Source organism: Agelaius tricolor, unplaced genomic scaffold, assembly GCF_023055355.1.
Source record: "Agelaius tricolor isolate 1412-34295 unplaced genomic scaffold, bAgeTri1.0.p SCAF_2, whole genome shotgun sequence".
NCBI classification, from domain to species: Eukaryota; Metazoa; Chordata; class Aves; order Passeriformes; family Icteridae; genus Agelaius; species Agelaius tricolor.
The window spans coordinates 89,416,923-89,429,916 of NW_027269262.1; the positions used below are offsets into that span (position 1 = coordinate 89,416,923).

General features: G+C 38.0%; 1 protein-coding gene across 3 annotated transcripts in view; it reads left to right on the forward strand.

The window, feature by feature from the left end:
• The window catches only part of KHDRBS3 (KH RNA binding domain containing, signal transduction associated 3), an 89,966-nt gene that overhangs the window by 34,343 nt on the left and 42,629 nt on the right, over positions 1-12,994 (forward strand). For all 3 annotated transcript variants that reach the window (XM_071421848.1, XM_071421849.1, XM_071421850.1), the window contains exons 3-5: positions 1,215-1,331; positions 3,401-3,547; positions 9,764-9,903. In XM_071421848.1, coding sequence (XP_071277949.1) covers positions 1,215-1,331; positions 3,401-3,547; positions 9,764-9,903 — 404 coding nt within the window. The remainder of the gene's footprint in view (positions 1-1,214; positions 1,332-3,400; positions 3,548-9,763; positions 9,904-12,994) is intronic.

Below are 12,994 nucleotides of genomic sequence, written 5' to 3' on the forward strand. Positions count from 1 at the left end.
AGTGCAGCCCATCTTGGCTCTTCAGTGACATAGTAGTAGAGGGACAAACAAAGAACTTATGAACTGTTTCATGAATTTGAGGCCATAAGGCTTAAGCTCGCTTGCTGTTCAGCATCAGTATATTTTATTTCTAATTAAAACTATCTTTTTAATGTGATTGCATCACTTCAGTTGTTGAGTACCTCAACCTTCTTATCTGTTGTAACCAGTTTTCAAGCATTGTTTATCAGGGCAAAGGGGGAGCAATACTTCTTTACCCTTCCTTTTCTGGTTGGGACATCTGGAGAAGCCCTTTCTGTTGCTTTTTGTATCTTTTGCCAGATTCAGTTTCAGCTGTGCTTCGACCTTCTTCACCCCAGCTCTACACAACCAGACTTCATCTCTGTACTCTTCCCAGGTCACCTGTCTTAACTTCCCACTGTCTGTATATTTATTTCTTGCCCTTTAGTTTGACCAGCCTGTCCCTGCTCAGCCATGCAGGTCTCTTGCCTGAATTCTTGCTGCTGGGAATCACTAACTCTTGTGTTCAATAGAAGACTTCCTTAAAGATCTGTCAGCTCTCTTCCACTCCCTCATCCCTGAGGGCACTCTCTCAGGGGATCCCACTGACTAGCTCCCCAAAGAGCTGGAAGTCTGCTTCCCTAAAATTCATGAGCCCAACTTTACTCCTAACCTGATCCACATCCGATGCATGATCGCTGCCTCCAATCCTGATGTCCCCATTTGCTTTGGTGACCAGCAGATCCCAAAATGCCTCCCCTCTGGTAGGTCTGTCTGTTACCTGGGTCAGGAAATGGTCCCACATGCATTTCAGGAGTCTCCAGGGCTGCCTGCAGCTCACCATGCCATGTTTCCAGCAGATGTTGGGGTGATTGGAGTCCCTCAGAAGGACAGAAGCCTTGGGCACGATGCCTTCTGTTAGCTGGAGCAAGAGGGCTTTGTCAAGGCTCCTCTTGACCTGGCAGCCTGTATTGGACACCAAGTTATCCTTGAGTTCAGATGCTTCTATGTTGCTGGAGCCACTGACATTCTATTAATTGTACTATGTGATTGTACTGAATATTTTTTCATTTATGATCTAATCATTTGCACCTATGACCAAAAGCTGTTTCAGCAAAATATCCCTTTTAATTTACTCATTGCTCACTAACTTACAGTTAAAAATCCAACAAGGTTAATGTATTGTTTTGTTGATTTTTTCTCTTTTCTTACAGTTCAACTTTGTGGGAAAACTTTTGGGTCCACGTGGTAATTCTCTAAAGCGTTTACAGGAAGAAACACTGACAAAAATGTCTATTTTGGGAAAAGGTTCCATGAGGGACAAGACAAAGGTAAGGCCTGACTATGCCAGAGGAGTTTTGATACTTACCTTAAATTTCTGAGGAGGGGGACAAACCTTGTAATGAAAATTGGAACAAAACAAAAGCATAGGAGATCCTAATATGGATTATTGGTTAATGTCTCTCTTCAGCCAGTCAAGCCAAGATTCCACATGCAGTGGAATCAAGCCAATACATGTCACATAATGGAAGGCAGAGAATTTTATGGAGCTAAATTGCTGTTAAAGAGGGATACTTGAATGGGAACAAGTTGTGATTTTTGTGTTGGTCTTCATGAGAAATGAAAAAAACCTGAAATGCATAATGTGTTCCCAAGGTTGTGAGATGTAGCCAGTGAGTGAATGAGCTTATTTTCATTCGTTTGCTGTTATAAGAGTTTTAGTGTGTAGTATTTTCATAGAACCACAGAATATCCCGAGCTAGAAGGTACCCACATGGATCATCAAACTCCGATTTCTGGCCTTGCAAGTAATGGAGAAAGTAATGGAAGCATTGCTAAGTCATGTTACAGAACTAAAATAAAATACAATAATAAAGTGAACTTAGCAAAAAAAAGAACAGAGTTACCTTAGAAGTTTGGTTATGGGAATGATCTTAAAAAAAACCTGCATTGAAATTCTGTATGTTTTGTTGAAGGTGCTGATTGAAATGTTTTTTTTACCAGATCCTATGCAGAAAATGGTGGCTCTTATATTGCCAACTTGATTGATAAACACAGAAAGGAAGTTTCTTAGCACTCTGCTTTCTGCACAAACTAACTGCACAGTGATTTTTTTTTTTTTCACTTTAGGAGAAAAGGACAGGGAACATGTGGTGCAAGTATATACTAAAAACCAGTATATGGAGAGCTCAACTAGCTTCCAGGGCTGGTGACTCATATGTTTTGAGTAACTGTGCCTAAAGTATTTAACTGAGAAGCAGTTCCTATTAAAACTAAATACTTGAGCTGTGATGTTTATATTAGGTTACTTTCTATTTTTATGATCTCTTATTTTTATTGACAAAATAATGATTTTACTGACAGAGTCTAATCCTGCTGACTGACCTCTTAATATTCTCAGTCTGGGTGCTCTGACAGTGATTTAGACTGTGTTTTTTCAGTTATTTTTCCTGTTTTAAACATCTTCATAGTTAAATACAAATCATGTTGATAAGAATGTTATTCATGTGGAGCAGAAATGGATTGTCACATATAAACCTCAACCCAAAATTAGGTGTGTGCAGGGAAGATTTCAACTATCATTGCAATTTACAATTTTAGTAATCTTAAGGGTGAAGTGTTTACCTGGTGCTTGCCAAATACAGGAAGCTGCAGGGGTGTGTTAGTTTTTTAGACAACAGAACTGCTAATTATTTGATATAATGTTATCTGGTAAAGCAATGAAATTATTTTTAGTGCTAGTTTCATCCCTTTGGACCAGTCAAGTACACACAGGCGAGGGGCAGTCTGAAAAAAGCAAGTGCTGCCCTTTTGGTCTGTGAATATTTTGCATGTGAATGTCAGTATTTGAGAACTGAGCTCTGCTTTACTCCATTGAACTCAGCTTTGCAGTCATTGAAGTGGGTTGGGTGAAGAAAGATGAAAGAAATAACCTTGCTACTGAAATAGCTAGTGAACTCTTTTTGCTAATATTCTCCTCCCTCATTGCATATGCTGTTAGCTTTATCTCCAAATAGCACAGTTCTGTGAAGGATGCACTCATTGGATAAAAACTTCAGTGAGAACAGCACAGTAATACTGAGATTGAAATAATATTGGTAAAAGAAGCTTGCTCTTGTGGAATATTAGATCAAACCTGTTTCTGTAGACTTCACTTTCAAGAAAAAAAGTGTCTTCTTCATGAAACTGATGCAACTGGGAAAACTCTTGGGGGCATTCCTCTTTGTGCTACAGTTTCTGAATGTGAGCAGAAGCTGTTGGCTCTTACTTCGTGTTACTTTTTTATTTGCAGACATTTGAACATGAGTGAACAGTGTCTGCAAATTCCTCTGGAGAAACTTCAACACTTGCATTGTTTCAAACAAGAATGTGTAAAAACAATCTTTTTTTTATCTCCTAGGAGGAAGAGTTGAGAAAAAGTGGAGAGGCAAAGTATTTCCACCTAAATGATGATCTACATGTTTTAATTGAAGTATTTGCTCCACCTGCAGAAGCATATGCCAGAATGGGACATGCATTGGAAGAAATCAAGAAGTTCCTCATCCCTGTTAGTATTTTTTTTTTTTAATGAGAATTCTGGTAGTCTTGAGTGAGAATTGTTATTTCTAAAGTTGAGTAAGCTGGTCTAGCAAAGGTGTCTCTGCCCATTGCAGGGGGTTGGAACTAGATGATGTTTAAGGTCCCTTCCAACCCAAACTGTTCTATGGCTCTGAACACACACAACATTGGTCAGGTCATGTTGCTTGATTTCCTTTATGAAAGAGCTGATGATTGTCAAAATACTTTGTGTTTTGATAGAGGCAGTTACTGGGTGAATCTGTAACTGTCCACACAAATCTCATGACTTGATGTACAGTAAAAGAGAAACTTATTCTTGCTTAACTAGTTACATGCAAAGTATCAAAGACTACAAATAATTGTAAAAATCTGTAAAATGCATGCCTTTAATGTTTTCTTGGTACATGAGAAGCATCAGTTCTGTTTAAGAATTAATACATTTGAAGCTTTAGTATTTCTCTCACCTGTAATCCTGGTTTAGTGTTGAGTGCTGAGAATCAATACAGGTTTATCTTGCATCTTCATTTTTATCACAATACTAGTAATACATGAGCTATACTTGTTCTCTGGTGCATACTTCAGCTTCCATTGTATGGGTGTATAAAATGAGATCTGGTTTCCAGTACAATTTTGTACTCCAGGTTTGGGATATATCTAGTTAATGGATTTCTAATGTCTTCTATAAGAAGATAACTTCATCTGCCTCTCATGTAAGAAGCAACCTTACTTCATTTTAATATTAAACTGCTTGAAAAAATCCAGCCTCTCTTAGGAAGTTCTGGAGCACTTGAGGTGATGTTTCTCTGTGTGAAGTTCCCAACTGTTTTAGCTCTTAAGAGAACATTTCTTCAGTCTCTATTGGTGATCAAAGGAATAGTATAGAGAGCAAAGCATTCTCAAGGTGCATTGACTTCTGTTTATTTTTTACTGCTGAAAATGTTACCCAAGTGTTAGTGTGTATTTGTGTCAGATCTGGGAAGTGTGGGGACCTGGCCAAGGAAAGCTTCCTGAGGCATTTTTCTGAGTGACAGCAGCTTGGAAATGTCTGAGTGGGGCCAGAGTGGCTGTATTGGGGACCCACTGGGGTTGTCTCTTGTGCAGTTGGTGCTGGTGACTAAACAGTGCTGCTGTGTGTATTTTGGGAATTATAGTTTGTACCAAACCTAGTCCACATCTGTGTAACCACCCAGAGAGTGGTTGGGCACCAGAACAGGCTCCCCAGAGAAATGGTCACAGCACCAAGCCTGAGAGAGTTCAAGAAATGGACAGTGCTCTCAGGCAATGGTGGGATTCTAGCAGTGTCCTAGGGCCAGGATTTGGACTTAAATGATCCTTCTTGATCCTTTCCAACTTAAGCTTTTTTATGAAACTAGGTCTCCAGGTGACTGGAGCTGTGTGCTCCTTGAGTATTTCTTCTGACTTGTTTTTGTCTGAATGAAGTGAGTTCATGTGCCCCAGTACTACACTGTGGTATGAACCAAAGGATGCTAAATGGCAATTGTCAGCAAGTTCAGTAGGAATATGTCCTGATGTGAAATAACCCTAATGTAGATGCCCTTTAGGACAGTTAAAAAGCAAAGATGTCCTGGGTGTTATGTTCTCATCTTATAAAAAAATCAAGCTTCACATTGTACATTTGTCTGCAGGTTCCAAATTGCTTTTTTCTTGGTGCATGTGAAAAGAGCTGAATGAGCATACTGCTGTTCAGACATCCTAACACATCAGACAGGGGATACTCAACAGGATATTTGTAGGAATGCTGGGCTTTCATAATGTCAAAGGTTTCTCTATTTACACGATTCATGATTTAATGGTGTGGAGAGATAAGGAGAATTAAATTCTTGGCTATTCTAGACAGCAAACAGCTGCCTTTTTTAGATAGAAATATGTTTAATTTGATAAATGCTTCTTGCACGTGCTGATAGGAAGGATATGCCAGATCCTCATGTGCCCCCCTTCATCAGAGGTCTTATTTTTCTTCATTGAGCTTGATTTCCCTAATGTTGCCATAAATGAAGTAAGCTTATCAAAACCTGGTCATTAGTGTGTTAAGCCAGTAGAATTACAGACTGATAATGAGCAGTTCATTGACTGGTGCTTATACACTTTTCCATCTTTATTTTTTGATCATTGCATCTTTATTATACCGAGCTGAACTGATGCTACGTAATCTCTCCTGAACTGTGGGATCAAGCCAACACTGTCTTAATTTCCCTTTGGCTTTTCAAATGTAAGCTTATCAGAATTGCTCTAAATGCCTTAATCTCTTTCGCCTGCCCCCCCTTGCAGCAGCCACTGAAGGAATAAGGAGCAGCTTTTTCTTCTCTAGAACAACTGTTTAGTTCACTGCTGCCAAATGAAACTTGGGTTTTAATTCTTGTTTTTCTCCAAGGTCTGTTGTACCTTTCTTAAGAAATTGCCTGTTTTATTTCAGGAAAGATGTCCTGCTATTAGTATATATGATTATGATCATAATTTGCATTCTCCTTACAATGTAGGATCACTCTGACTTCCTACAGTTTTAGATGCTAGACCCAATTTATGAATATGGTTACTGTTAATTTTGCAGATCAGTGCTGAACATAACATCGTGTTTGGTGCTAGAATACAGAATATCCCTGTGGTAGCTGACTATAGCAAAAATGCCTCATCCTCTCTTATTGGATCCTTGGATCCATGGACAAGCATCCTTGCATTGAAATTTAACCTCAAGCAGCTGCAGTGGTGTAATTTCATTTAAACTATTGACATGACTCAACCCAAAACATAAAAACTGATTTTGAGGGTATTTTTGGCTGTGCTTATGTTGCCTTGAGTCTTGCCTTTCTTCTGCAGTTGGAATTGTGGCTTCTTTTAGTATATGCTTTTACCTTCCTTTAAATTAGCCAGACTCTTTAGTTCTTCCCCTTATTCTGGCCAGACTCTTTGGTCAGCACTCTTGTTTGAGTATTAGATTGGTGGGTATTGTCCTTGATACTGGATATCTCAGAATTACTTGTCTCAGGTCAAAAGGCCAGGTACTTTCAACCTCAGCTGCCCCTGTATTATACCAGCGTTTCAAGGCCAGGCTGGATGGAATCCTGAGCATCCTGGTCTCCTGGAAGGTGTCCCTGCCCATGGCTGGAGAGTTGGAATGAAATGGTCTTTAAGGCCCTTTCCATCCCAAACCATTCTGTGTTTCTATGGCTATGGCAGTTTTGGCCATTAGAACTTAGCCTGTTTTGCTTAATTTTTGAGCAGTGGCAGTCACTTGTTTTCTGACAGAGAGCACTAATTACCCTTTGCCTTTGGTCACCAGAGATTCTTGTTTTCCTTGTCTTTAAAGCCAAGTATAGAAATGTCTTTGAGAGAACAATCTATACCAGTTATATGACAATGTGAGCAGGACTCACAACCTTTTACTGTAGCCTGTCCTACCATTTGCATATTTGGTTTGTAAATGTGGTGATGAAATAGCTTTTAATTGCATTTTGAAGAGTCTGTGACCTTTGGAAGCTCTCACAGACTGTTCCTTAAGTAAGCTGGCAAGTAACTGTAAGGTGTAAAAAGGTGGCTGGAAACCTGATAATTATTGATTGCTCACTGTCAGGATAAAGATCTACTTGAGTGCTTTGCAAAGCTACAAAGGGTTTTGTAGGGACCTGTCCTAACATGATATAAATAAATAGCTTTGCTAATGGTTTGAGTGATAAATTGAAATAAAGTCTTAAGCTAGAGTGATCCCAAAGAGCTGCTGCCAATGTGTTGATCTGGCTGGGTGAAAATCATAGATACAATTTGAACTATGGTTTAGTTAGATCCTGTAATTGTGGGGAATTGTGGGATGAAAATCTCCTGCGTGGATCTTGATGAAAATGCACCCTCCATGGTTGGATAAGACTAGTTAGTCAGGGTAGTCAGTTTATTCATAAAGTGAGAGTACATCTGTTCAATTGACATTCAGCAGCAACATTTGACTGAAATTCAAGTGCTGCCACTGCCTAAGCTGTTCAGAGGAGGGATGCATTCTAAAGGGTTTCCATGTCTATCTTCTAGGTGAGGAAAAGATTATTGTCTGCTTAATTTGACTTGAAGTGCACTGTTTCCAGCAGTGAGTATTCATAAATTGACCGTCTGCTACTTTTAATTGAGGAATCCATTTCAGAGTCTAATGGATTAACACTGCAGCTTATCGTGGCTGCCTTGTACTGCCCCTTCACTCTGCATCCTCCTGCTGCCTCTGTGATAAGGGCCATGTTTTCTGTTCTGTGCTGTGCACAGTGGAGCCCTTCTCTGTCACCTAAGGCTGCTGCTGTGTCTGGTAATGTGCTGCAGGAAAGTGAAAAAGCATCAGGGAGAAAATAAAAAGGGACCCAACACACACAGTGGCAACCCGAGCACGTCTTTGCTAGGAGATTAAATTAATCGAGTAAAAAATGATCAAAGGTGTTTTTCCAGGGGCACAGTTCTGATAAAGATGTTTTGTGAAGAAATTATAAAGGGCATCTGATACAGGCTGTCAGAACTTTGATATTGTGTGTTGGTGGTACAGTGTCTTGCTGTTTTGTTCTATACAGGACACAGAATTTTGCATTTGCAGCCAGCTCTGATCCAGCAACAAACAAAAAATACAAAGTGGATTTCTGTACTGTAGCTGGCCAGAATAGTGTTCAGTTTCCTGTCTTTAGTCTTCTCCCTGTGATGGATTGGTTATGTATTGGGTCCTGGCCATTTAATAATGGACTCTGTTTCTGAAAAGCTTCAATTATGCCATTTGAAACAGTTATTTCAGTCTTTTAGACCTTTTTCATATTTGCTATTTTGTTTCTGCTGCTAAATTGAGGATGATCTCAGGTGGGCAGTTGGGAGTTAAATTTCAGAACCTATTTAAGGTTATTTGGACAAAAAATGCTGTTATGGTACTTCTTCTTTTAACCCCAGTAAGTTCCTTCAGCAATGGTGTATAAAGGACAGCTTTTTTATTTCCACTTATAGAAGTCTAGGAGAAGCAGAATGTTTCAAGGATAATTGAGAGATTTGAATTCATGGAAGTTTTAATCTCCTTTCAATGCAGGGTTATGTTTCAGAGTCTCTAAGACTCCCTGACAATCTTTTGGTCCTTGTCTAGTGAATAAGTGTAATAAACTCAGATTTGCAGTGAGATGCAGATTCTTTGTTTTTTCATTGAATTTCAAAATGGGTGGTGTTAGAACAAGCCTTCCTTCTTGAAATGGTAGGATTTGCAGAAGAGCTATTGTATCAGAAGTATCCCTTTGTTCCTATGGGAGCACCTATTAATATTTTGATTCTCAGTTAGTACAGATGCACCTTGGGTAAAATAGTTATCTTTAATTCACCTTTATGGCTGCATTCTGCTTGGCTCACTTTAAGTGGAGGAGAAATGATAGAAAAATACTTGTATCTCCAGAGTTCAGTGCTGGGTCTGTTTTATTCCTTGTGCTCTGCTTGTTTTGGAGGTTGACTCAAGGTCCCTGAAAACTGTGCTTGAGAAGTACCATATTAATTCTGTCTGTAAAAGCATGAGCTTTCCTTTTACTAGAGCTTGAGAGTAGAGGATTTTTGCAGACAGAAATAAGCCATATGTCCTTGGCATTTTTACCATTGCACGTTATAGAATTTAATTTTTTGAGCTCTTCTTATTAGATAACAGTGTGTGTGTGTATTGAATGAATTCCTGTGTTCATTCTATAACACCTGACTTTAAAAGTGTGGATTCCTAATCTATTCCTTCATTTTCATGTGCTCTTCTCAACAGTTTGTTTATTCCCTACTCTTTTGCAACTCTCTCTCTCTCTCTCTCTCTCTTCTCTTTTTCCCACTTTTAGCACACAGTCATTCTAAAGCTGGAGCTACAAACTAGATCTCAGTTCAGAATATGGGATCTTGATTTTTTTCTTTTCTGGTTTCCTCCTATCTCTGCAGCATTTTAACTTTGCCATTTTAATTGGTAAAGCTACATAAAAATATATGCAAAGGCAAGAAAAACATGCCTGAGTGAAAAATGGAAGAATTATGTAGAATTATTACGTAGAATTTTCTAATAATGTTTGGACTGAATATTATTCCTATCTTATAATGTATATTAAACTTTTTCAATGGATTGTTCAACTTTTTAAGAGGAGACTTTCAGGAGCAGTGTTTGCTGAGAGTAGTGAGTAAACAATTAATTAATTTTTTTTCTCACTCTGCCTCCCCCTTGTTTTAGGACTACAATGATGAAATCAGACAGGCACAGCTTCAAGAATTAACATACTTAAATGGTGGCTCAGAAACTGCAGAAGTTCCAGCTGTCCGTGGAAAAGCATCGATTCGAGCAAGAGGAGTGCCTGTTCCTGCATTGTCCAGGTATGTGGAATTTCATTGCAATCCATGCATTTCAAGCTTTTCCCTTCAAAAACAATTTCTCCCCCAAGTATGACATGAAGGATTCCCAAAAGAAGAGCAAAAGATTGAGGAAACAACCTTCATTTATTGATGGAAGTTTAGTTCATTTGGTCTGAATTAACAATGCCCTTGTGGAACTGGAATGCTGCCTTTGGAAAGAAGCAGTGCACAGCACAGGAGATGTTCAGTCCTACTGTGAGCAACTTGATTTCTAGTCTTGAGTTGCTCCTTAGGTGCAGTCTGTGTTTGGGCCCTATGGAATTGACAGCAGTAAATCTCTTGCCTTGATTGATGTGAATTTCAGGCAGTATCTACAACTTACACTGTATGCTTTTCTTTTTTTATGGTACTACCAAGTTTTCATAGTCATGATGAAATGATATAGAAGTGCTCTGGAGGTAGAATTTGGATTTTCTTGTTTGAGTGGCGCTTTGTGAAAAGTGGCTTTTTTTTTATTTGGGAGTAGGCAAAGTCCACTGCTTTTGCTGTTTTTCTTTGTCACAGGAGATGTATTGTTTTTACTCTAGCATCCCCCATCTTCACTGCAGTACTGAGATGACAGTTGAAACTCCTTCAAGTTCAGAAGTGTGAAAACAAAACTTTATTTAAGTTCATAACTGTTTATGTTACAGAATACAGGGGTTGTGGCTGCGGCACCTGAGTGTGACTGTTAATTGTGGTGATGTTCTCTTCTGTTTTGTGTACAGTTCTTGCCAATGCAACTTGAAACTTGCCTTTCTGAATGCAAGTTGTAAACTAGTTTCTTGTTTCAATGCATTTCTCGTGAACTAATTTCTTAATAATACCCTGAAGCATTTTACCTCAGATGATGAAGCATATTAGAAGAAGCAGCACTAAGGAAATATTCCATTTATATAGATCTGCTTAGTTACATATATCCTGAAAATGATTCAAATGCAATGCAGAGTGAATCTTAATTTAAAGAAATTATTCTTACTGTGGGTTGTGTGCTGGGAGAAAAAAATTCTCTCCATTATCAAATTTTTGTTCTTGTATTTTGTAATATTGTGTAAATATATATACTGCTTTTCTTGATTTTCATGTTCTGAGTAGTGTTAATTATGTACTGAGATTCACCTTTTGGGTTTTTAATCTTGTAATCATCAGCCATACAAGAGTTCTTTCAGATTGGAGACCTCATTTGGTCTTGGACGGTTTTTTGGGGTTTTTTTTTTTGTTTGTTTTTGGTGTTTTGTGGTTTGTTGTTTGTTTGGGGTTTTTTTGTGGTTGTTTTTGTTTGTTTGTTTGTTTTGTTTGGGTTTTTTTGGGTTTTTTTGCAGATTTTTTTTTTGTTCTTTTAAATAGCTGTCTGTAACTTTGCCACAGTTGCCTGTAATGATTCTGCTACAGACTCAGAGTATGGATAAATTTTCAGTATTATTTAAAGTTTATTTCATTTTTCATGCCCTTCAGGTAATATTTCTGGGATACAGAAGCTATTGTTTGGTCATTTCCTATCACCAAAGCTTGATAACTAATTTACACTGTTAATACCTAGTATGTGCATATGTCAATAGTTTTTTAGAGTACTACGTTTCTAACATCACAAGTTCTGTCCACTGGATTTTGGTAAATGATTTTTTCAAATCTGCATTTTATGCAAGAGATAAACTGTTACAGAACTTACAGAATCCTTCAGGGAAGTGTCTTCAATGTAAATTAAAATTCCATTAGTGTTTGATTTGGAGATGACAGTAAAAGATTGTGGTTTTTCATCACCATTTTTCACATATATTCTAAAGGAAAGTTAAAGTGTGTCTGTTTGACTTGTCGTTATTCAAGGCTTGTCTTAAACTCCAAGACACTTTTCTCTCAAATTGAAGTGCTCTGTTAGCATATTCCTTAAGTGAAGTTCAATTCTGTTGCTACTGAGATTCTACAGCCATTGAGCTGAAGATCTCAAACACGGTTATAAAGCTCTGATTCTTTTTTAGCAGAAATGGATTTCAATGAATAATACTTTTGTTGAAGCAAAGCTTTAAAGGCTTTGTCTCAGAGTTGGATAAAACAGCTTCAATAGGCAGCATCCCTGAGATATCCAGGAGAAGTTGAAGCAAAGCCTCAGAAGACTTGCAAAATGAAGTTTAAAACCTTGATCCTAACCTTTCTTTGTAATCTGCTGAATGGTGTTATGATACTAGCCTTTGTACATGAAACATCCTGTTGAGTGTGTTTAAGTTCCCACTTTTGAAACCTTTATTACTCCTGAATAGTTTCAGTTTAAAAAAAAAATACTAATTTATGCCTTTTTGCTCCTTATCAGACATGTGAGAACTGGATATAATGCATCTTATTAAATCTATTTTTGGCTCGATAACAATTTTATTTTGTGGAAAACAGTACATTTGTGTTTGCATGCAAAAATTGTAGTTCATATGCAGACATTCCTGTGTGTGGTAAGTAATTTCCTAATGGTTGTGGTTTGGAAACTCTATATTCTTTTTTCTGCATTGTTCCTGATTTTCTTGACTAAATTTTTATGACTCTAGAGCCAAGTAAGGTTTTGTGGATGAAATTTGTTCTGAAAGAACTGTGTGTGCATTGCAGGCTTTACATTCAGGAATGTTCTTTTCTCATCATTGATCTCAGAGGATACAGCTGCTTTCTATAGATATTTCCTTTTCCCCCACCTTGCCCCAAGTTTTTGTCCCTAATACTGTTAAAGATGACCTTCAGATGTAATCACAGCACTTCTATTTTCTGTAGTGTTCATGCTGAGCACTTTAACTATGTTGACATAACTCTTCTTCCGTACAACAGGAAGGGAAAGTGGTGAAAGTCTGGTTTTGATTCCTTTGTTTTTATTATGATCTTAAATTCTTTTCTGGAGGCAACTGTATAAAATGATCATACCAGTTGCTTTTTAATTTTTTGTGATAGCAAGCTTAGAAAGACCCATGGTGTTTAGTGTGAAGGTGTGAAACCAGAAAATGTAACTCTTTAGGAATCCGTGATTCTTTAGTGCATGTGTGTTGCCATCCTGAATCAGGGCTTTATAAATGATAGCAACCAAAATGTAAATTTTGATTTC